The sequence below is a fragment of the Lethenteron reissneri genome, chromosome 24 (assembly GCF_015708825.2).
Source record: "Lethenteron reissneri isolate LAM-NWPU_2019-01 chromosome 24, ASM1570882v1, whole genome shotgun sequence".
In the NCBI taxonomy this organism is placed as follows: Eukaryota; Metazoa; Chordata; class Hyperoartia; order Petromyzontiformes; family Petromyzontidae; genus Lethenteron; species Lethenteron reissneri.
In genome coordinates, this window is record NC_083802.1 from 2,464,887 (window position 1) to 2,490,940 (window position 26,054).

A 26,054-nucleotide genomic window follows, 5' to 3' on the forward strand; every position below is an offset into this window, starting at 1 on the left:
AAATGGGTTATCTTTATTTTATTATTTATTGTTTAAGTGACAAATTTGACTATGTATTGCTGTAATGTATTTTCAAAAGTAAACATTTTCTTTGCACATTTTACATTTCAAATCATACTGGAAAAAGACAATGTTTTAAAAGAGCAGGCTTACATGTCAAGATGTTAGTCATATTCATTTCTTCCAATAATTGTATTTCTTATTATTTTAATGCACTCCAAATTGTTTTATGCGGAAGCATTGTGAAACATATTAGAGAGCTAATAAAATATTATCAGTTATAAACCTTTACAATCAGTCCCACTGAACTGTTCATAAAACTTACGGAACTGCAATGGCAGAGGCATACGAGCTGTGACCAAAATATCCCGTTGCCATCCTCAATAGCGCTGCCTTTTAACAGCCAAAATATATAGCAGGTGGCTATCATTTTTGGCACTCATTCTTAAAAGCAGAAATAGGAAATCCAATATAAATGGTACTGATCTAGACATGGACACTGTATTTTACAATGTTTTGTCTTGAATACACTGAGAGATTTTCAGAAATGAGACAATTCTTATTTGTCATTTTCTTATCGATGAATCCAATCATCTATGATGGTCGGTTAATCTGCACTTTCTCACACCATATGAGGATCCATAAGCAGTGCCTAATTTGAGCTGGAATAGTCTAGAATGCTGTTCCAGTAATAATTTTGGCATGCCACATCCATCTTGTCTTATTTTGTTCTCATAATCTTAAGGCGAATCATCCTCTGGTAATATTCCAGTGAGGCACAATCTGCCAATCACCTAAACGGATTAAAACCAATGTAAACAAAAATAGGCTTTTATTTGGTTCAAAACTGCAGTAAGTGAAGATATAACACCCTGTATACACATATCCCTTGGCCAATTCACTGCTGAATGAAAGTCTCATCACACTTTATTAATGTGGGGTTGATTTATTTACCTTTCTTGTACTTTGCACTTACTATCATGTTTTTTGTATTGATTGTTGTTGTAACGTTCGTACACATCCATCCTGGACATCTGTGAAAACGAGCTTTATAGCTCTCATCGGATTCCTCCAGTTTAAATAAATATTCTGATTCGGTTTGATCAGACTTCGCTACAATGGTCATTTCTGGATGGTGAAGAGCAATGCTCAGGATACGTTCAGATATTCACTCACCACTGACATTCGTCACAGCCTGAACACCAACTCGGGCTGCCAGCTTCATAGTGCGGTGCTATAACCACTGCGCCACCGTGCTAACACCCTGATTTAAGCGGGTCATTGTACGTAAACAATCGTTTCATAATTGTATTCTGTTCACGTAGTTGATCGCTACCAATGAGAAAATGTCAACAGGCAATATGTGAAATGCAGTTCGCTGATTTGGAATTACAATATCTTCATGACAGTACTTTTCACAAGCATGATAAATAAATAAATAAAAGAGGCTGCGTGTTTTCGTGCATTATTACACATTATTTCATTTGGGTTACAATATAATCAATTGTGCAGTAATGCATTCAGCCTTCTGATTCAGTCATCATCTTGCAATCTTTGTAATGACTCTAGCGGCAATCTATTACTACATATATAGTATTTTCCTCAACATTTCTCTTGGTATTTTATGTATGCATAAATTTTGAATTATTCATAGATTTCTGACCACTTGTTTGTGTTACAATAAATCGATGCAAAAAAAAATCAGACAGGGTATATTCTCATATTTAAAGAATCGCCTTACCGACTGAAAATGGTTCATTTCATGAATTTCAAAGCAACATTTTTTGGGAAAATGTGTTATCTTCATCCTAAAAATTCCTCTACTTTTGTCACTACTCCTTGACAAATGGAAAGGTAAAGCTATCAATGAAAAATTACACAGCCACTGAATTAATTAAAGCAATCATGGGAGTCCACAGCACAACTGAGATAGATTATTGAACAGAAGACAATTTTATTGTTTTATTTGACCTGTTTCATTTAAAAAGGTAAATATTAATCTTTCAAATGCACTTGTATTTGTTCAGTTCTAGTACTGCAATGTTGTAGCCAGTACATCAGTTTCACTTCATATAATGTTATATATGGGTGGAGTAGTGGTGCAAAGACACAGCGACCTGAATTCAATTCCTGGTCACAGCTAACATCAGTAGAAACTAATATCTGAACTGGTCCTGGGCTACTTTCTTCACCAACCTGCACTAACCATCGTGGCGAAGTATGGCAAAACACAGCTGCCACGGATGGCGAGGCCTTCTTCCAGCAGTAATTCGATGAAGGAGTGTAAGTAAAAACATGTTTTATAGATTCATACTGGGCAAAAGTAATGAAAATGCCATTTTAGTCTTATTGCACATCAAAGTATCACATTTACTGAAAGTACATGGCAGCTATGTTACTTAGTGTATAGCTTTGCATCACTGACTGTGAATATAGACAGTAGGGTCTGTTCCCACTGTGAGGAACAATTTGAATAATGATTACTAATACCTCGTAAACAAAACGTGCGTTCGCATGCACGTGGAGTTATACTTACGTGGCGCCTGAGTAGATCCCACAGAATAATTGCCGGTCATAATAATTAATTTTCAATTCCATTCTGTGTTATATGTTTGACAACCTAACTGTAGTTATATTCGTAAAAAATTGTTTTCGCTTTTTATTTATTTATTAAAATAGCCAAAATGAAATCTGCAGTTGCTAGTATTGTTCTTTCTTCCACATGTTTTAAATGTATAACTATTTAACGTAAGTAAAATTATTTCTAATGGTTTTCTCATTACCTAATATCTTCACATAAAAGCTATTCATATACAACATCAACTTAAAGGAATGTTTCAGTTAGGTTAAGGCAGCCAGGAAAATTATGTCTGTGTCGCAATTTTCTATCTTCTTCTTAATCTGCTCTGACAAAAGGGCCTTTGTCTGTATCGGAAGATTATATACTTTTAATTTATGAAGTAATATTTGTTGATGATGGTGTTATTTTTTCGCTAGATTAGTGGATTTTTTATTTCTTCTGGCAGAAATCTATTAAAACTGAAAATAAGCTTTATGTAATCACAAATTTGTTGTTGATGTTTAAGTATTTCAACCACTACTAAATTATAGAGATTAAATTAACAGAAGATTATTGAAATGTACTTTATATAAAATACTATTATTAACATGCAACTTTTATTCATTTCATTCATGTATGCATGTCGCTTAAGACGAAAATAATGTAATAAAAATATTGAACACTTGGCCTGCATTCGTTGAAATATAATGGGGGTAAATATAAATAAGTGCAAACCTGTGGGTGCTCACGGCAATTGTGTGAAAATAAATGTCTGTTCATTTCTATGCAGGGAGTGTTGAAGCATATAAGCCTCTTTTGGTAATGACACAGGATCGGGTGCAGGATGTTCCACGTATCACACCTGAAGAGGATGTTCTTGTTGTCACACTTGAAGAAATAGGAAAAAAGGTATAGCTCCTAAACCAGATGGAATAACTGTAGACATCGTAAAACAAACAGAGCTAGCTGTTAGATTCAAACTAGTATACCCGTTTGTTAAAGATTTACACTGAAAAAGAAAATCCTCATTCATGGAATGAGGCACCAATCATTCTTCTCGTAAAAAAGCGATGTAAAAATACATCGAACATTTACAGACCCATTACCTTCCTATCACACACATATATATATAAATTGCTTACCAATGTCATCAAAAATGAAATAATGAACAATATTTATTTATAGAAAAGACAATTAAATATAAAATACCATTATCCCTGGATTCTGTAGGCTATGAAAGTACATTTTATACAGTAGAAACGTATTCCATAACCCAGGCTCTCACAAACCAAAGCCTTCATAAAAAATATACTGGAATGAATATAATAACAAAAAAACATCTAATTATCACGTATCATTGATATAGGTGGAACAACTACGCTGAGATTGCAAAATACAAATCAGAAGAGTTGGGCAAGGAGATTAGATTTTTCTAAAAATTGGAATGGAGAAATAAAAGCATGAACATGAATAGAAAAAACATTAACCATTTCAGATTTGCTGATGGCAGTCATTATAACAAACAATGAATAACATAAATTTATTGAATCACTTATATAAATAAGCCTGTAAATGTGGCTTCAAGATAAATGTGATGAAAACAGAAAACTTTAATAACAATATTGCTGAACAAAAAAACATGATTATTCAAGGGGAAACACTGAAAGAGAGTAGAGTATGTATATTTATGGATATTATTGGAAGTTGACTAGGATGAGAATTATGAAACAATACATGAGTGAGAGCATATCAGATTGCTTTTGGAAAATCGAAATTGATCATGGAAAGCTTCATTATGCAATGTGATTAAAGAATGCAGTTTTCATTATGTCCACTAAAACCGACGGTGACACTTAAATTGGAACATGGACACTGAAAGAAAACTGAGCATGAAGAGATGCATGCCAAGAAATACAGAAAGAGGAGCGTATTGTTAGAGAATACAAATTATAGAAATAATTTCGATTTAAAGCTTTCGTGACTGCAGGGATTCATCTTCTTGGTTCTTTCGGTAAAGTCACGTAGAAGAGAAGTAATAAAATAATAAAAATAAAACATAATAAAATAATTCTCACGACGTTTCGGCCACAACGCAAGCAGCCGTCCTCAGGTGAAGACCAGGTCTGTCGGGGAGACAGCGTCTGAATTTAATGATATTTATTGTTAAGAAAAGTAAGTGGGCAGGACACATCACTTAAAGGGACGATGAATGAGACTGGTGATAGAAACGGCACCCAAAGAGGAGCATGCTGAGAGGAGAATCCCCGTCGAGATAGAGCGTTGATGTTTGCTCTTGTGCAGAAGTGAGATACATTTTGGGATCTCAAGATCAGGACAGACGGTGGCGTGGGGAGGCCTTAATCCAACAGTGAATAGAACATGTATTTTAATGATGATCCAAATAGGTGATCAATTAGCGCCGATGCCCTTGTACATCCAGGGTAAATATAGTTATACACATTAAAAAAAATACATCTTTTCTTCTGCTGCTGTCCATTAAAACGATGACGACTGTGGAGAGCGGGTAGCAGTAATATTCCTGCGCGCTGGTCGGATAAGAGGCCAGCCCTTGAGCGTAAATATGGGCCACACTGTGCGCAATAGTTATTAGTCTGCTGAATGGGATTTAAGTTGTGGCTCTCCTGGTGTGTATGTGTAAAGGAGAGCCGACACACGGTTGCAGGGGGTTCGTCTTTTATTCCTTTCCTCCCATCCACACCTGTCCCCAGCTGTCCCAATCTCGTTCCTGCCAACGACCTGCTCTTCCAGCCCGTTCTCTCCCTTATATCTCCTCGCCTGCTCCTCCCCCTTCTCCTGTCACCGTCCCACTCCCCCTCCTATTGGTGGGAATCCTTCCCCTGACACCCCGACATATATTATGCATATAGAACAAATTGTGCTAGATTGATCTTAACACTGCCCTTTTTTAAATTGTGCACAAGTAATTCTGGTGCACTATATTTAGTGCAAATAATAGCTAGTTTATATTTACATATTGTGTTCATCTGATTTACTGTAATTACAGCAATAGCTGTTTGGTAATGTGAATTAACGTCATTCAGCAGAATGGTGGCCAAACTTATATTATATTATTTACGTGCACGAGCACATGTGTTAATAGATATTCAATCCACTTTATCTAGAATACGTTTTAAATATATTTACATAAATTATTCCCATCTCATGAAACACAAAGATTGTTTGCCAGGGCACTCTGACTTTTTGGCAGCTTAGTGCTACGATACTTTGGTTTCAGTCACAAAGACCCATTTTGTCTCAGCTATAATTATTGATATGGCTTGATTCATGCTTCTCTTTTATCTTTGATCTTCCACAGGTCTCAATCACTTTTCCTGCTATTTTACATTACAACTTGCAGGCAGACACACTTCATCAGACGTCTACTCTCGTCATCATTATATCGTTTCAGGAGCATCCTATCTACCACCCACGCACGAAAAAGTCTTCTGACAATCGCTAATTATTTCAACCACGCAAATAGGCGTTTCTTAATATTGTTGTAAAATGAATACATTTTGTAGTATGGCAAGCAATTAAGAAACGCATCAACTTTGTATGAAATCTCTTCCTTAGGCACTGCAGCTGCTGCAACAACGATTGGAAATCCACTTCCAAAGGATGAACTATCCTCTTGAGAGGTCTTCCATCATTAAGTTATTGAACGTGTGTGCATTACCAGCCTGGCAGCATTGTGGCAGAGCTCAAGGTTCACATGGAAGGAAGAAAAAGTGTATTTATCAGAGATGATGTCTCTGTTCCAGATTTCCCTGATCTTGAATTTCTGGTTTTGATATTGTGAGTCTGTATCTCTTCCCTTTCCTCTGCTAAATTAATTTGCTGTATTTACAACTCGCCAAGTATGTATATGATCACTCAGAACCGGACTCCAATCTTGCTATTACAATTGAGCAGCATCGTGGTGCTGAGATCAATGTCCTTGGCGACTTTAAGGTGCACAACTGTTATTGGCTAAAAGAAAGACACATACTACAAAGCTGTCCCTGGAGCTTATTTTCAATTGAGAACCTTGAACAAATATGACAACCCTTATCTGTGCATCCTAAAATTCACAAATTCTAAAATTTACGGTGCCCCCTAAGTTTATGAAAACTCCGACTAAATTCCTAAGGAACAACACTCACTAACGTTTGCATTACACAGAGGTGGTTTGAGATGTAAAAAATAATAAAGTGATCTACCAAGCCTTATCTCTAAACTAATGGATCTCAGGAATCGTGAGCATGTAGCACAAGAAAAACAATGAAGGCAGTCAACTTTAGACAGACTCAGAACAGGTCTTAATACCGCATGCACATATGGCAGCATGGTCGGAAATAAAACTCAAATCGACAGGTTTGTTGTACACGAAACCAACCACTGCTGTCCCCATAGTATACACGTACCGTACCACACGTGTATATTAGCAAACAGACACGCACAACCACCAGTCGCAATTAAGCTGGTGGTGACGTCCCCACGGCGATCGTGCGAGGCTCGGTGTACCCTGGGGCCAGGTGAAGTGAGGATGACTCACTGGCAGGTGTTATGGTTGACTGTGATGGCTGGCAGATGCACCACATGTGCTCCCCGCGATGCCGACTGGCTAGGTTTTAGCCGCTCCGCTGTTGTTCGAGGCAGTGACGTGCGGTGAGGTCAATGGCTGGGGAGGCACTGGCTCGTGTCAGAGCCAGATTCACGCACTGAGGGGGGCGTGGCTTCACGGAGGGGGGCGTGTCCTCACTGAGGAGGACGTGTTAGACACGCCCCCCTCAGTGAGGCAGATGTGATAGCTGCCTCCCCTGGTGCTTTTTCATTGCAGTTTCATGACGAGACCAGCGAGCCTAAGTATCTTCATACACATACGTGAAATAGGTTACCTGGAGTATGGAAGGCGAGGACATGAAATTAAGGGGTCTACAAACATCACATTGGTGACATACTGAGATAGTAACAGGCACGCGCTTATTGCCCGCGCTCCATCCAGTTACTGAGGGGTTGCGCAATCAAGGGGAGGCTGAGCTCGTCGCTGCCTCACCTCTCGTCTCTTCCTGTATTTGCAGCGAAGCTCCACAAATTTGGCGATTTGACTATAAAAATGATTACAGGAATGACATTTATAATACAGATCAGTGGAAAAATCTTATTATTATTTATTTGATTATTCTTTTTTATACTTTTCGTAACAGCTATTTTCATTGGAGTATGACAGGTGAGGCTCTGCCTCCCCTGCCTCCCCTGACCGCACGTCCCTGGTTGGAGGGCGACTGCCTCCAACTGCCCTGAAGCAGCGTCCTTCACGAGCCTCCTCCATCGAGGCCGATCTTGATACCACTGGTACCAGTCATTGGCAAGTCCAATCAGCTCCACATCTTCTTGTAGCACATTATTCTATCTCTCCTCTAGCCCGTGCTGCGCCCGTTTAGCCCCTTCTATCCGTCCAAACAAAAGCTGTTTAGGCATGCGGTGGCTGGACGACATGACCCAGCCAACACAGCCTTGCCTGCCGGTGGAGCTCACCGATGAGACTGTGTCCATATCTTTCAAGAATTTGTGAGCCCCTCACACAATTCAGCCTGATTAAACCCAGGATGGATCGTAGGCAGGCCAGCCTAAATTTTTCTAACCGGCAACGGTTCACAGGTGTACAGGAGGGAATGACCGTGGCTGAGAAGACCTGAAACTTCGTGTGGAGCGACAGACCAGGTAGCTTCCACACAGCGCTACGCAGGCGATTAAAAAATAATGCCGCTTGACTGATTCGGAGTGAGACCCTCTGCTGTCAAACCGGAGCCTCAAACATTCCACGTGGCCAACCGTAGTGGCTTTTTGCTGTTTCTGGAGGAACCCCGAAGGTAAGGGTTCAATCTCCTGGCTGTACCAAATGTGGTTTGGCCACGAGACGTCATAGACACCTGTCCCCTCGGGGCCTCTGGCACAAGTTTAGCTGGATATTTTTTTCGTGGTTTAGTGGTAATTAATTGAAGGTAGAGTGGTTTACCAGCCCTTCGCACCCGTCCAGAGCCCCCTTTGGCCGTTGTGGTGGCTAGAAACGTAATGCAGGGAATGGCCAATCAAAATTGGGCCTCCCCCCACGGCACTGCTTACCACAGCGTTACCGTCCGGCACCAACGAGGAGGTAGTGGGTTGTTTTGCCGGACAAACACTTTCACACACACGCATGAATATTTACTCCCAGCGCGAGGCTGACTCATTACATTTCGCGGAGGATTATTCCGCTACCAAAACAGTCCCTCCTCCTAGTTTGCAAGTGCGAGTTTGCGTTTTAAGTAGATGTAAAAAAATATTTCATGGAAGCTGGTTCGTAAGTGCGACTGACTGTTCAGAAGTCGGGTGTACGTATGTCAGGGACTGTCTGTACCTAAATTGGAATAAAATCAACTTCGTGGAATTTCCACCTATCAACAGAAATCAATAAAGCATGAAAACATATTCATCCTTTATTTATACATTCAATTAAAATTAAGTATCCTTTTCCTTAGTTTGGCTGTTTCAATCTCTTCCACTTTACTTAACCTTGCCCCTGCCGATATATTACCTTTTAAAAATATAAAATGCTAAATTATACAATGCTAAATGTTTGTACATTATTGTAATCTATAAATCTGAATTTCGATATAGTTGTAAATAAATACGAAACATTGCACTGTATTCAACATGCAAAGTAATGATTTCTGTACTGTATATGGAAGCAGTCCGATGCTGTGCAGACACAAAATGAATGTTAATGAGCTATTGGATGGTGTCCAACTTCCATTCATCGGCCACTTGCATTACATTACTCTCCCCCCATCACCCTTGCTTTTTATATGGGCAGAAATAAAGGCCACACAATCATGAATATCAAATAAGTATGTGCACTCATCGATTACGCTCATGAGAACTATGGATCATTTTGAAGCACAGGACACTGTTGCCAATACCTAAATTATTGAAGTGTAAATGCTAGCAGGATTAAGTTTGGGGAAGTTTGAGTAGATGCTCTCAGCTTTCATTACAGCATGTCAATTGACCGTTCATTTCCAAACATGGCAGTTTCATTTCTTTCCCTACGTAATTTAGGCAAGCAATGCCAAAAGGAATATGAACTAACGCCTTCAGGTGTCCTGTATTATTTAACAGCAGCTTTAATCGATAATAAAATGTGCATCTTCTATCAGCTCCATCTGGCTGGGATGATGGATGTGCATGCCTCCAGGTTTACCGAGAACATTAGCAGTTCACACAAATGTGCCATTTTCGTAAATTTACACAGCTCCACAACAATCTTTATAATCCTTTTCAGCACTATTTAAAATATATATAAATTACAATGAAATAGTTAGATTCATTTAAATGTGTATTTTTAATGCAAAATGTAACATCTGGAATAAAGTTGAAATATAATATCGTAAATACCAGTACTCAAACATAATTGGACAAAAAAAGCCCCACCAAAATGATTTTCCTTGTAAAGTGATATATTACAGAATAATTATAGAATAAGAGCACGAATGCGAGACCTGGACAACCCAATGGTTTCCTTACATTGCTTGTCTGGGTTGCTGTATTAAGAGTTGTGTAAATTCAATATCCCATTGTCAAACCATTGACACCCTTTAAAATGTTGCAAATACATTGTGCTGTGGCTTAGTTCATAACATAGTTGTTATACTTTGAACATATTTCAACACCATAAACATAATACTTTATTACAGAAATATAGACTTCCAAATGTGGCTTGTCTGGTTATATATTTGGAGTTTGGGACATCCAATACATCCTCAGATGAACGTTCCTCAGGTGGGAAGCGTTGGAAGCTGTGGTTCATAATCTGCACCGCAATCCTGGCAGCCTGGGTTATTTGGGTCGGGCAAAGTAAACATGCCAACTTGTTCTTGAACATGCCCGAGGCATCCTATAGGTCAACGCGGATTTAAATGATTGGCTTGTGTGACTTTAAAATATCCAAACTGAGAAGACAAGTAGCATACGAAGGCACCACATCCCTTTATAAGCTTTAATTGGTGATCGCTCGAGTCAAAGCCTAAATGTCTGTGCAATTATTCATACAGCACATGGACATGGACATACGTGATATTACCGAAAGAACCAAGAGTATGTATCATTGCAGTCACGAAAACTTCAAATCTAGAATTAATACGTGTAGCTGTTTGTACACAACTGTATTTCATGTGCTTAGGGTGATGTATCGATTTTTACAAAAATAATTGTTGAAACATTCAAACTGCAAGAAGTTTTCATTTATCCATGAGGTTTTTTGGGTTAGATCACGTAAATGTGTCGTTAAACCTGCCACCACCGGACACAGCCAATTAGTAAGGTTTGTCACGGAAACAAAGCATGCCAATTGACGTGATAAACATTACTAATTGGCTGTGTCGGATGGTGGCGGTTTTAACGACACATTTACCCGATCCAACCCAAAATCTCCTATGGATATTGGTCACGAAAGCCTGTGTTAAACAGAGCTTGAAATGTTCAGATGCAGTCATCATAAGGCACCAACAGCAGATATCATTCACCATGTGGTAAGTTGCAATACACAGTGCTGGACTTGTATATTTTTTATTGTAAATACATTTAGATATGCGAAAGCGTTTCTTTGCATAAAACAAATATTTGGGCACATGATCGATATATTAAATACAATGTACTAATTTAGACATCAATATAACACAATAATCTTAATAATAATCTTCTGACAAAGTAATTCTTGTAAAAACTGTCAAAATGTATCAAGATTTGTCTTGGAAATAGCAAGGCAGAGTTCCAAAGTCTCAATACAGGCAAATGCACGATTACCTCACCATGACTGGGTCAATGGACCATCATTTCAGCTGAGACCTCGACAGTTCGCACGACTGAAACACGTTCCTTCGGAGTGGGCAGGTAGGAACTTGGTGGGACAGCGCATTCGTGCACGACAGAAAGCTCACGGTCACGTGACACACTTCAACCAATCCGGGAGTGTACATGTTTGGGAGGGGCTATGCACGACAGACAAATAATCCCTGGTGGGCAGTGTGGAACTGTTGTTCCTACCTGTAAAACTTGACAAAAATATGGAGGCGCCAAATCTTTAAATGCTAGGCAACGAATGAAATAAGTGACGCTAATTTATTTTGCATTCGTAAATCATTCTCGTGACCAAATTATGAGCATAAACTCCCCCCCATCAAGCCTCTGCCATCAGCTAAAAAATAACATTAAACTTATGAACACTGTTTATTGTTTTGAGATGACTCCAGTGTCCCGCAAATGGAAAAGTGTTCAACAATTTTGCATAGTACAGTAAGATTCATCAAGGCGTGGAAGTATTTACTTGGACAAACAATTAAATGTCATTGGTCGAGATCCCATAGACCAGAGCTGTACATGGTGTCAAAAACCGCGGTGATCCTGCAATATAATTTTTCAAAAACGTTGTAAAACTCATCCATACCATATTCATCTCTAATTTACAAGTGAAATATAATAAGGGTAAACAACAATGAAGCTCATACTGAAATATTTCTATACCACTTTTTGAAATATGAACACACCCTTCCGATCCTCAATAAAAGTTACAAATTGGATTTGAAGTATATATGCAACTGTATTTCCAGTTTCTCATATTAAACATTATGTTCTTACGCCAGTTGGCGGTTGACTATTGCCCCTCCATGGTCAATAAAATACATATCATTTTGTGGATAGACTGGCCATCTCCATAAGAATTTGGAATGTGGACCAAAAATGTCTTGAGAACTTAAATGCAGAAGAATGCAACACCATTGTTGGAGCGGTGGGACACTTTTCACCTCGATTCATCGGAAACAGGCTCAAGCGGATTGCTTTTATATTAGTTCTTGCTGCTGCTTTCTTGGCATTGTTTTTGTCTAGATTTACTATTTTTCAATATGTTTCTTGATTAAATCTCAGACAACTTGTTCAACTGGCAATTTTATCATTTCACTTTGCATCTCAGCACACTGTGTTTTGGTTGTGGTAGTTTGTATTCATTTTCTCAATTACACGGTTTAATGATTTTTTTCTTTTTTCATTGACTATATCCCCCTTCTTCACGTGAGCCCAGTCACATAAAATTTGCACATTTCAGAATTGTACAATTTGTACATTCGGTTGAGTTTGCATGAGCCCCCTTCGGAATGCACCTGGGGTAGCGTTTTTGACTATGTGGACTTTTTCCTTTTCTTTCTTGCTGGTTCTGCCTTATCTTTTGCCTGGTGTTTTGCAAAAACAACGTGTTTGGCAAAAACAACGTGTTTGGATCCATCACATTTTTTACTGTATGGTTTCTTCAAATTTGAGGTTTTATTACGATCCTCAACCACTTTACATTTATGTTTCCTCTTCTTTCCTGTGGTGATGAAAGTTACCAGCGATTCATCATCTGTTTTTCCTAAAATTTCACGTCCTTTTCTGCGTTTGTCCTTTTCTTCCCTTGCGATGCATTTCTCTGTTCCAGCAACAAACAGATCTTTGCCAGTCTTGCATTCATGTTCCTTATCTTTCCCCAGCATTAAATTTAAACATTTAAATAGCTCTTCATTGCTTTTTTCCATCATGTTTTTGACTTTTGGCTTGAATGTGACTTCCACTTTACAATTGGCAGCTTTTTGAGTTGGCAATGCAGCCACTTGTGTTTCGATTGATTGGGGGTTTTCTTGTGCCTGCCCATCAAGCTCCTTCTCCCAGTCAATCTGAACCAAGCGGAAGAGCTGCATGGCTGACCAAGCATCCTCCACAGAGGAATGTCCATCAGTTCCCATCTGTGCACATACAACGGCAGACAATCACAAATCAAAATGTTTTCACGTTTACTAAATTAAATAAATAATATTTAGAATTTAACCAGGGGGAATGTTCACTACTCTACAGTGGGTCATGTAGCCCAGAAAATCATGAATACCAAGCAAAGCTGTTCCTAACTCAGGAGACTTCCATAAATAATCAAAGGAGGAAACAGTTTGCACAATTATGTCAAATTGGCAATAGTAAAATGGCATACAAAGAGGCCTTCTCTTGTAAATAATCTTTCATACGTAAAAACTAAAAAACTGTTATTTTTTTCAGTACACACACATTATCAGAAGAATGAAGCTGAATGTTAGTTGTCAAAACCCAACCCAGATATGACTTAACTGTTAGGCCAATAAGCTGCTCCAGCTAAATAAAAACATATCTAAATCTCTCCGTGAATAAAATTGAATATGGTAATTGAAGATTTAAAGATATCAGAAAGGATACAAATGTACTCATTTATATAAATTGAAATGTTTATACTTCAAGAAAAAATAAAGCACTTGCAGAAAGTTATTTCACTACACTATGAAGCATTTATACACCTGTGGTAACGGCAAGACCTAGGACTTGAAAATAGTTTAGGAACACCATTATTAAAACAGGTAAGCTAAATACATCTTTGAAATCCGTACACTGTGGATAACTGACAAAAACTCCAACGCCATAATTAGGTTTAAAATATCTTTTTACACGAAATAATTAAGTGTGAAATAAAAATAATGAAAACACAACAGCAAAATAAAATAGGCAGGGCAGATCAACCTAAAGTTGAAACCTTCAGTAAAAATAAATTCCCAAACTGATATACTACCAAAAATGAAATATGTACAGTATATCAATGTCTAATATAATTCACGGTTGGATAGTGTGTGCTATTTTGGTCCACAGTTTCTCAGTATTAAATTACAGTAAATCCTCCATCTGCGAGTGTTACGTTCTTGAAAACATTCGCAAATGCAGAATTTGGAATTGCAGAAACCTTGTCCCAATTGGGTTACGTTCCTGGTAGGAGTGAACATAGGGGAGAAAAGGGTAAATCTAACCTATAAAAGGCATTTTTGTCTGTCCGTCTGTCTGCGTGTGGCTGACACTTGCGATGGATTTGGCTCACGAACCGTGGGGTTAACGTTTAAAAAAGTACCCAGGTAGCACGCCATAAGCCCCGTGGTGAGCCAGCACTACTTCCAATTTCACGTCCGTCACGTTTAAAATAGTTGAATTCGCAATTTAATGCTGTTTTTTGTTATTTATTACATTGCGCCTCCGAGCGCACGCCAAAGCACGCGTCTGCGCATACGCGCCCCTAGCGACGCACACACGTTCCGTGCGGGGGGGAGGGAATTCTCATTCGCGTAAAAAATACAACAAAAAAACATAATTTTTAATGGACCTCAGTCAACTCGTTAATACCAAAATGTACAAATGAGTTGACTTATTGTAAGTACGTATGAAGTAAAAATGCACAATAGGGAGTTCAGAGCAGGATTACTGTGAGACTTGAGAACTAAGCTGGCAGGGGGGGGGGGGCCTAAATCTTAAAAGTTTCAAATGTAAAATTCTGCACGCACCTCCCCGGTGTTGGTGGTCTGGCACGTACACTCATGAATACTGGAATCCGGTGGTTCGCGAATAGGGAATTTGTATACATTTAGTAACTCGTGGAACTCGCGAATCCAGAACTCATGCATATTACAATGTTTCCCTCGATATGTTGAAATTAATAAAACAGTTCTAATGACGAATAAAAATGTAATTCCTGTATTTAAACATGACACTCAGTGGTCGGGTTGAAGCAGAGATAACGACAGTAAACATCTTGTTCAGAAAAAGTATTAAAAACAGAACAAGACGAGTCAATATATGAGAATTTTGCTTGCCTGTATGTCTTCTTTGAGCAAGATCTTTGCGAGGATCTTTAGGGAAGTAATGCGCTGAGTGGAGAGGCCTGCCATGCTTCTCAGCAGCTTTCGAGCGTGATGTGTCTCGCTGCAGAGACTCGGCTACTTTCACACCGATCACCTTGAAATCATTATGCAGGGCGTGACCCACCACCACCTTGTCTTTGAGGATCTGGACAATCTGCTCAACACATACATATCCATTAAAAAATTAATACAGCCAGTGCTCGAATTACGAACACCCGAATAACAAACATCCGTACTTAAGATCCAGCTTCCAAGGGATTTCCTTATTAGTTAACATCGACTTGCAAACTCACAATTGTGAACTGAACCACTTAACTATTTCGTTCAGAGGAGCAATCCTCTGCGAGATGTAATGCTTCACACCATCCAGCTGAGAGTGTTTTTGTGTGCGCGCTCGCACATGTGTGAAAGTGAGTGTGCGTGCCCCCCCCCCCCCGCTACTGGGGAGTCAAAAGCAGCCGGGGGTGGTGTTGGCCACCCACCCCCTCGTCGTGTGCCATGGAGGCCTTCATAGGTACTGCTCGCGAACAGCACGATTAAGGCTATATGGGGAACCGTTGTAATTGCTGTGTGTGCATGCGCGCACCTGGCCCCAAGTGTGTATGCAATTGTGGGGACTAATTACGCCCCTTCTGACAAGCAAGACAGCAAAGTAAAACTAGTTTTCTTTTTTGTTTTACTTTGCTCTCTTGCTTTATAAAACTAGTTTAATTTTTACTTACTAAAGGCAAGTAAAAATACAACCAGTTTCATTTTTATTTATACTTACCTCACAAATAAGAAATGTACATTCGGATGTAATACATACTGTATAGTAAATAAAATAACAAATAATGTAAGTAAAAATAAAAGTTAAGTAAAATAAAGTAACTTAAACAGAAAAATAAGAAATAAAACTAGTTCTTTTTATATTTATTTTATTTTTCATTTACTATACAGTATTTATTACGTTCGAACGTACAATTAACGATGATTCCTTTTGTGTTGAACTAACACATTGTATAACACTGACCGTATGTGTATTTAAATACAGTACATTGTGTTCCAACTTATGAACGGGTCTCAGGAACGGAACCCAATCGCAAGTCGAGGACTGCCTGATACGAGTCTAATGAGTCTAATAATAACACGCTGTGTGACGATTACACATCCTCACAAAAAAAAGTGAAGTACATGTTTGGTAAAGTACATGTGGTGGCCTTGAACCAAAAACGGAAGGCAATCTCCATTTTATTTTAAAAAGTTACTCAATTATTCATAATGTGATGGCTTATAGAGACATTGTTTTAATTATTAAAATGTTAGCTTGGTGTTGCACAGCAGCATATTTTTGCTTTGGCTGTAACGTTTGGTCAGCTCCTCATCTATGGCACACATCCAATTTGCACATCTAACTTTTCACATTTTATAATCGGAACATTCATTTATTATTTGTGGGGAAGCATTAATTCCTAAACATATGCCTTAAAGTTTTATAACACATAAAAATTATTATGGCAGTGACTAACATAAATCCCAATTATGTTTTATATGGGTAATGAAGCTCAAACGCTGAAAAAATATAGCAGTCTACATTAACAACTTCAAAAATGTGCTTTAAAAATCATAACTCGGTTAAAGTCACGGATGGCGACATGACTGGGAATGTGGCGAAGATGACTCGACAATAACCAAGGACGTCAAAATGTACATCGACATTGCTGAACACCTCCCCGCTGGATCTGATTAAATTGCTTTTGAATTGGAGTCGGCCAGTCAAAAGTCAAAGTGCAGATGTGGGGCTACTCTAATGACATGGACACCTGTGACTGCGGTGAAACACAGACCGCCGAGCATCTGTTGGTCTGTCGGCTCCTGGAGGAGCCATGGAGGACCTCGCCAGGGAAACAGCCCAGGCCAAATAGTTTTCCCATTACTGAATTAATCATGATTGTGGTGGTCGGACATTAAAATAACTTGAAAATCTAAAATTATTTAATTTGGGCCACCAAATATCGATAGGTTGATTAATTGTACTCATTGAAGGGTCCTGCTTAAGGTTTCAATTGCTTTCTGCCTCATACTAAATACTTTGAAAAATGTCCCATGATTAATCATTGCACCGCATAATTCACTCAAGCCAAGTATGACGTTAACGGCTAAAGAAAGAGGGTGAAGCCTGCTAGCGGTGTGACAAGCAAAGCATAAAAATACTTTAACCAAATTTGCGAGTGTACGATGTGCTGCTTTCAGTCACTGGCAGTAGGTGCAGTTCCTTACCTCCTTCTTGGCCCGATGGAATGGGATGGCTTTGGACAGATCTTTAGCAGTGATGCCACTCCATCGCGTGCGGTAGTCAGTGATAGGGTTCCTTGGTTTCACATAGCGATCGTACACAACGTCACCATAGTAGGTGACAATGCTGCATCGGGCCAGCTCACTGCACAAACCAGCAGGCCCTGTGCCCACCATTTCACAGTCGAGGCCAAAATACCTGGAAGACCACCCATCACATACAACACATAAGACAGTGTAGCATATTATACAATCTTTATTTGAAGCTTTCGTGACTGCAGGAATCCATACTGTTGGTTCTTTCGGTAAAGTCACGTAGGTAGAAATATTTTAGTTTATTTCTACCTAGGTGACTTTACCGAAAGAACCAAAGAGTATTATACAATAATAATTTACTGCCATTTGTCTACTGTTGGATGAAGGCTTACCCATGCTGTATAATTCTGCAACATGCATTTAATATATATAGCTCATTCTAAACAATGATAACCACTGTATAAACTACAGGTGCCACAACCAATAGAAATCTGAAGGGTTCTGGTATGAAGTAAAATGTCAGTTTTTTTATGTTTACTAATACAAAACTTGATAACATGCTCATCTGGAATTTCCCATTATCAGCTCAAGTTCATGAGTAGTGGAGATGAAATTCAACAATTGACACTGAACAGTAACTATAATTTGGACTTAAAACTTTCTCGACTGCAGGAATTCATATTCTATGGTTCTTTCGGTAAAGTCACGTAGATAGAAACAATAATAACAATAATGAAAATGAAGTGAATACAAATAATTGAACAGACCAAACGGTTTTCCTTAATACCTTCTGCTGCTAGACCACCCAGACTATATGGCATACCAAAAATCCATAAAGAAGGTACACCCCCCTTCATCCCATCGTCTCCACCATTGGCTCACCCACCTACAAACTGGCGCGATATCTGTCTGAGACCTTGCAGCCATTCACTGGTAAAACCACCTCTTCTGTACTTAACTTAGCGCATCTGGTATCGTCAATTAAAGACATCTCACTGTCCCCAGGTGATTTGCTCGTTAGTTTCGATGTCATTTCTTTGTTCACCAAAGTTCCTGTGCCCGATACCATTGCAATAATTGAAGATTTGGTTCAACAAGGACTGAATGCTGATGTCCCACCCCTGGTGAAACACTGCATCACCAATACATACTTCACTTGGAATGGAACATTCTACAAACTGAAGGCACTCCAATGGGTTCTCCCTTTTCTCCGTTTGTGGCCAACATTTTCATGGAAAAATTGGAGACGGACGCCATCCAGGCATCCACTCTACGCCCGTCCTTGTGGAAGAGGTACGTGGATGACACATTTGTCATCTGGCCACATGGCCGACTGGCTCTGGAACAATTCCTCAACCACATCAATTCCATACACCCAGCAATCAAATTTACCGTGGAAGTAGAAAAGGATGACATGCTACCCTTCTTGGATGTCTTAATCAAAAAGAGACCAGATGGCTCAATGAGCCACTGTCTACAGGAAAGTAACCCATACTGACGCCTACCTAAAACCTGATTCCCACCAATATCCATCCCAGAATTCCTTCATAAAAACGCTACACCATAGAGCTCAATGTATCTCCGACCATGAACACTTGACCAGTGAACTTAAACACGTACACCAGGCTCTCAAGGCGAATAGATATTCTGACTACACAATCCACAAAGCCATCACCCCAACCGTGAGGAAGGAGCCATCTAAAGATCCAAACAAGGAGCCATCTAAAGATCCAAAAAAATTTCCAAAAACTTGAAAAAACACAAGATCGAGGTCCGATTTAACAGTGCATAAAATTCGTGACCTGATCCCATCTGTGAAGGACAAGATTCTGACATGCAATATCCCAGCATCTACCAACTAAGCTGTATCTGCGGCAGCAGTTACATTGGGGAAACTAAACGACATGTCTCGGACCGTGTTCGTGAACATAAGGCAGATCTGAAACACGGCAGGACCAATACTTGTGCCGTGGCTGATCATTACTTTAATGCGGCTGGCTCACATGAAATTGATTTATAAGACGAAGGCTCATAATGATTGTACTACTTTAAATTAAAGAATGTAATACTTGACTTGTTTGCGTGATTAATGCATGGCTTTAAAATGTGTTATGTTATGTGTTCCTATTTCTGTCTTGAGTGTGTAATTATCCCCCAATTATCACGGGTGTTCTATCCGCGTTTCATTCGGACCTCTCACTGAATAGTGTAACCTTTCACGTTATAGAGAAAACTGATATATGAATTCTCATGCAAAGGAATTTTGGCAAAATAAGTGCATGCCGAAATTGTTTTTGAAGATTCATTGGTGACTGGGCTGAAACCACTAAATAACTTAAGAGTCTGTTTCAATTACAGGTAGCAAAACCTGAATATGAACCCATGATGGTAATAGTGTCTCATTTGAAATAAAAACAATGCAGTAATTAAAATGTGACCGAAATATTTAAATCCTAAATTTAACTCGGATTTTATGGCAGAAACCTGCAATTAGATTGAGGTTTGATTTTCACAATTTGGACCGAACACTCCCATTTTATTTAAAGTTTGTACCCAAGTAGCAGTGCAAAACAGACAGAGAACCAACTCACCTGCTTGGATTCTTGTTGGCAAAAGTCTTTGGCACATCTTCCGTAACGGTGACTTGTTTCTCTGGCCTTGCAGCTCCATTGGAAAACTCGTCTAACATGTTGTGACCTTTAATTTTCTCGTTTTTCCTATGCAATTTCACACTGCTCTGTTTAATCGTTCCATTGAGTGCATCTTTCATTTCTTTGTTGCTTTTCTTCAAATACGTTTTCGTCGGGGACTCTGGCTTGCATTTTACATTTTGCTTGTCTAGATGTTGAATTGTATCCAATTGTTGGATCTGTAACTTCTGGTGGCGCAAGTTATCTCTCCTCTCACGGGCTTTATTCCCCTTCATAAAGCGAATGTCCCTTGCATGCTGTCTACTCTGTGATTTGTTGTTCTCAGGAACAACAGACACGTCCAAATTCAGCATAAGATCACACATGGCTCGTAATAAATGTACTGCACAAGAATCTACTTAATTTCAGTTTCACGTGCCATGGTTACTAGAAAGGAGTCTCAGGATCTGCACTTCTCCAAATGTTGGTGAAATGTCGAAAATAATTCAAATGTGTCCAGTTACAATTGTCTTTTGAGAAAGTGTACTGTTGAACATAAGGGCTAAATGGTAGCGTTCAACGATCTGAAAGAAAAATAACACGAAACAAATTAGTTACGTCCTGTACAATAGGACATTTTACTGTGACAAGCCATTGCCTAAAACGTCGCCTATTACATATTTTCCACGTAAGACAAGTGTTATTGACGAATGCGTAGTTATTTGTTAATTGTGCACCACTGCCAAGGACATTTGGGAATGCTCTTCATTTCCAGAATGTTTAATCTAGAACGGAACAATGATTGGGGATTTGTTGAAGCTAAAAAGGACGCACGATCTAAATCGTCATCCACACAATACCAAAGACACGGCCTTTATATGCACGCATTTTTGACAGTAACTTTAAATAATTTCTGCTTAACACAGCTTGATAAATTGTATCAAGCTGCATCGTTTTACTACCCAGTTATCCCTTAAAACGATACACTTGTGCTCAACGTGCTACCGAATCCAGTATTGTAACAACACAGCACATTCATACACGTGGCGCGTGTGAGTCACGAGTTCGACTCCAGACCACGGCGAACACGTGGCGACTGGTATCAGAGCCAGTGACGGCGCCCCCCCCCCCCCTTTCATCCACACACCGCACTGACAAAACGCGGTGAAGTATGGCCAAACAACCCCCGGGGGGAACAACACGGACACGGGATGCCTTCATCCAGCAGTGGATTAAGCGAGGAGGGCTGCATACGAAACGCAAACTCCTCACCCTTAGCCCATGACGGAACCACGGCAAACCGGTAATACAGCGGACCACAACGTAGATTGCTGTGAACAATTAAACCCGCGTAGTTGTGTAATTATTGTAAATAAACATACAGCGGCTGTGCGAGTTGGCGTACGCCCTGTAAAGTGGCCTAGGCCGAGGCTTTGATAACGCGACGCACACAGTTTTTGTTGAGAAAAAAAACACTTTGACCACAAAACTCACGGCAAAGCTTCCGCTGGAGCGCACACGGTTGTCTCGTGAAACTACTACCGTGAGAGGAGGAGGAAGAGAAATCAGCACAGTTACGACTTTGCTTCGGCTCATTTACTCACCCGCGCAGCGCCGATAGCTGCACGCAACCCGAAACACGTGGCACTCGACTGTAGATTTCATAGACAGGATAGGCAGGGCGCGTGGTTACATTTCACAGACCGGATGGGAACGACACGCGGTTGTATTTCATAGACCGAATAGGTAACCACGTGGTCTTCAGACGAGCGCCGAGCAGGGAATTCGACTCACGAACAGGGATCCGACTCACGAACAGGGAATTCGACTCACGAACAGGGATCCGACTCACGAACAGGGAATTCGACTCACGAACAGGGATCCGACTCACGAACAGGGATCCGACTCACGAACAGGGAATTCGACTCACGAACAGGGAATTCGACTCACGAACAGGGAATTCGACTCACGAACAGGGATCCGACTCACGAACAGGGAATTCGACTCACGAACAGGGATCCGACTCACGAACAGGGAATTCGACTCACGAACAGGGATCCGACTCACGAACAGGGAATTCGACTCACGAACAGGGATCCGACTCACGAACAGGGAATTCGACTCACGAACAGGGAATTCGACTCACGAACAGGGAATTCCACTCACGAACAGGGAATTCGACTCACGAACAGGGATCCGACTCACGAACAGGGAATTCGACTCACGAACAGGGAATTCGACTCACGAACAGCGATCCGACTCACGAACAGGGATCCGACTCACGAACAGGGATCCGACTATATATTATTGGTTCTATCGGTAAAGTCGCGTAGATAGAAAATAAAAATAATAAAATAAAATTTAAATAAAAAATGTGAAAATAATAAAACCAAAAAAATCCACGACGTTTCGATCGCAACACAAGCGGTCTTCATCAGGCGGAGAGAAACGAAAAGAGATCCGACTCACAGAGATCCAATTCACGAACAGAGATCCGATTCACGAACAGGGATCCGATTCACGACGAACAGGATTCGACTCACAAACAGGGATCCAACTCACGAACATTCGACCCACGAACAGAGATCCGACTCACGAACAAGAATCAGACGTGGAAGCAGGGATCCCACTCAGGAGCAGCGATCGGACTCGAGTTCATGATTCACACGCAAGAGCGGGGATCAGACACGAGAGCTGCAGGGATCCGATGCGAGAGAAGGGATGGGAAAGATAACCCCCAGTAACGAAGAGCTGTGTCGGGGGTTAATCGGCACTCACCACCCTGTTGGCTGGTAGCTCCCCCTTTTCGTCAACAGGGGGCGGAAGCGCTCTCACGCCAGGGCTAATGACCATGGCCCAAAGGGGCCAACAATAATCCATGGGAAGCGGATCCTGGGACACATTCCCCGGACCCAGGGAGGGGGGACCGGGGCATGATGTCACTTTCCAAAAAGTTCTGGAAGGGAGGCGTGGCTAGGGCGGAGCAAGCCACAAGCCAGTATATAAGCCGGACCTCTCAAGGGTCTGTCATCTCCAAGCCGAATACTGAAGACCTGGGCTGAAGTTAGGACCCTGGACCCAAGCTCCATTGTCCTTCTAAGGGCCGGAGCTCAGTGAGGCCAGTGGTCAGGACCCGAAGACCTGGTACGGTCGACCCCAGCCGAAGGATGAAGGTTATCGGGATTCCCAGTGCTAGGGCCCGTGTAGTCCGGAGGCCATACCTCCCCAGGTATCGGGTAAGGGGGCCGCTACCCCTTTGTGTTAGGGGCCTTGTATAATAGAACCAAATACATATCGTGTTGCCTCACAAGAAGTTCTCCGTCAATTATTACCCACTACACCTATATTAAATGCACGTTATGTCGTTTGTGCGTGGATAGTACGCGGTTTCAGGTGGCTAGTTGAGCCGCCGTGTTCCGTAGCGTCACCACGTGTTTACAAGCCGTGCACAGTAGGTCAGACCACTGCTAAGTTCACCCCAAGAGCGTATTGGAGGAGCGTAGAAGTTTCCCTCACCCTCCCAATCACCCTCCACTTCTCACACGACGTGCACCGCAGTTTCTGGTTATTCAATTACAGTGTGAAGTATTTGTTTTTATTACCTGTCTTGTTATTGTCCATATTTATGCCTGGAAATAACTTAGTTGTGTTCAAACGTGTTATTTTAGTAGGTTTTGGGTCGGAATATATTTTCTTAGGAACGCATCTTTGGTAATAAAATGGAACCTTATGTGAAAATACGTGTCAAGATACAACACAATGTTTTACTTTGCATTCAAGTTTTCGAGAACTCAATCTAATGTATATCCAGGTACGCCCGTAAACCCATTCAGAGGCTTAGGATTAAAGAATAGCCAGAACAAAGGTAGGAGAATAAAACAGGGGCAGGGCTATGGAGGATAAAGAGTCGATATATGGACGGGGTCGGGGAGATTTGGCGGTCAAGCGAGATGAGAGACGGAGCTAGTTCCGTAGAGATTGGCAGTGAGGAGGGGAGAGGCTATAATACAAAAAACATGCGCTTTGAGAGAATGCAGCGTGCTGGGACTGGACCGGAGAGGGTGTGCGTAACGTTTATCTCACATTATTTACATAGAATACACATTGCGCACAAAACACACGGACATCCGTTACGAGATATAAGCGTGTGAAAACAAAGCGAACGAAATAGTTGCAACGACTGTAATTCAGTTAGGACACTTGAAGGCCACAAATTAAATTCGCGTCACGCAGAGTTTGTGCATTTTTACAAACGGCTTTCTGTAGCTCAGCCATGGACGTGTGATGTTCAGATCATCGTTGATTGGCATTTTGTCAGCTTTCATTTGGTGCAGTTCACAAAATGTTGCAGCATTGCTGCGAATATTAGGTGGACTGAAATTAGCCAGTACAGGAAGAGTATTAGCATATGTATTAAAGTCCCTGTGAGTGTACGCAGAGACCACATCGTGATATTTATTTGGGTGTTGATTAGTCGACAATTGCAGCATTTTGCCTAAACTGGAGCGCAGTACTCAGCACTTGAGTTTGCCAGGGCAACGGCCAATGTATAAGCACTGAGGGATCTGCCCCTCAGCTCATATGAGCTAACTTTTTAAGGAGATTGACCCTTATCTTGGTCATGGCAGTGGCCTTTTTCAAATATTAATTTTAAAAAGTAAAGTGTCACTTCGCGATAGGTCGGCCTTGGGTCATGTGGCACCTTTTTGTCACAAAATGTCACATCGAGTGTGGTGTCGGCACTGTGTTTGTGTCGAGATGAAACACCGAGTCAATCGTTTGACTTGGGTTTAGCTTTAATCGCCACTTTTGGAAGAACTCCGCCATGATGTTGAAGTCTGAGTTGAGAGTGGCCTCCACCTCATCGTGGCTGTGGGAGTGTGTAGCCAGGGACATGTTAATAATACTCATTATATTTTCAGTTGTAAGACGCTTTTCATCGGTAGATCCCAATACGCCCATGTATGCATGGAAAGTAGAAAATTAACAGAACCAGGGTAAATTTTCCAGAACTATGGCGTAAAGGCCAATTTAAAGAGGTGAGTTTTCAAAGCAAACTTAAATATTGACTTAAAGCTTCCGTGACTGTAGGAATTAATATTATTTGGGTCTTTCGGTAAAGCCACGTAGATAGAAAAAATAATAAAAATATCAGGACGTTTCGATCGCAACACAAGCAATCGTCACCAGGTGATGAAGATTGCTTGTGTTGCGATCGAAACGTCGTGATACTTTTATTATTTATTCTATCTATGTGGCTTTACCGAAAGACCCAAAGAATATAAACTTCAATATATTATACGACTCTGTCTTATTAGCAAAGGCAAAACGGTCCAAAGCGTGGGAGCTGCACTGACAAAGCCCGATCACCCCAGGAAATGAGCTTTGACCTCGGACTACTAAACGTCGGCGATCTGAAGATCTCATGTTGTCCGCGTGCACGAACTTGCGAATTTATGTCTGTGGCATCTTTCTCGTGCAAAGGTTGAATAGTATTTGAATGAGTACAGATCCCTAGGTAATCCTGTTATTCAGGGAGCTAGGTTTAATGCATCATTCATTCAGATCGACACGAATCCTTCAGTTGCAGATGCATGACAAGATTCTGGTCAGCTTCAGCATGAGACCTAGTAAACAAAGGACTTTACACTTGTCTTTGATATTTGTTGTAAGGACCAGGACTTGATCACTGCAGCTTCAAATTACTCCAAAGTTAGTGATGTGGTTTACTCTCTGAAGCATCTCGTAATTCAGAAAATCTATATACAGTACATCAAAGGG

The 26,054-nt window shown here is 40.6% G+C and overlaps 1 protein-coding gene across 2 annotated transcripts; it reads right to left on the reverse strand.

Annotated features, from left to right (window-relative positions):
- Positions 1-13,196: 13,196 nt before the first annotated feature.
- LOC133346413 (interferon-stimulated 20 kDa exonuclease-like 2) lies at positions 13,197-21,952 on the reverse strand. Of its 2 annotated transcripts, none has more exons than XM_061557949.1 (5): positions 21,878-21,952; positions 20,235-20,857; positions 17,593-17,806; positions 15,286-15,487; positions 13,197-13,374 (listed from the first exon to the last, which is right to left on the reverse strand). In XM_061557949.1, the coding sequence occupies exons 2-5, from the start codon at positions 20,657-20,659 to the stop codon at positions 13,364-13,366; spliced, it is 852 nt and encodes a 283-aa protein (XP_061413933.1). In that variant the 5' UTR covers positions 20,660-20,857; positions 21,878-21,952; the 3' UTR covers positions 13,197-13,363. The 2 variants fall into 2 exon arrangements, with proteins under 2 accessions (XP_061413933.1, XP_061413935.1); XM_061557951.1 differs by having other exon boundaries at positions 21,768-21,907.
- Positions 21,953-26,054: the final 4,102 nt, after the last annotated feature.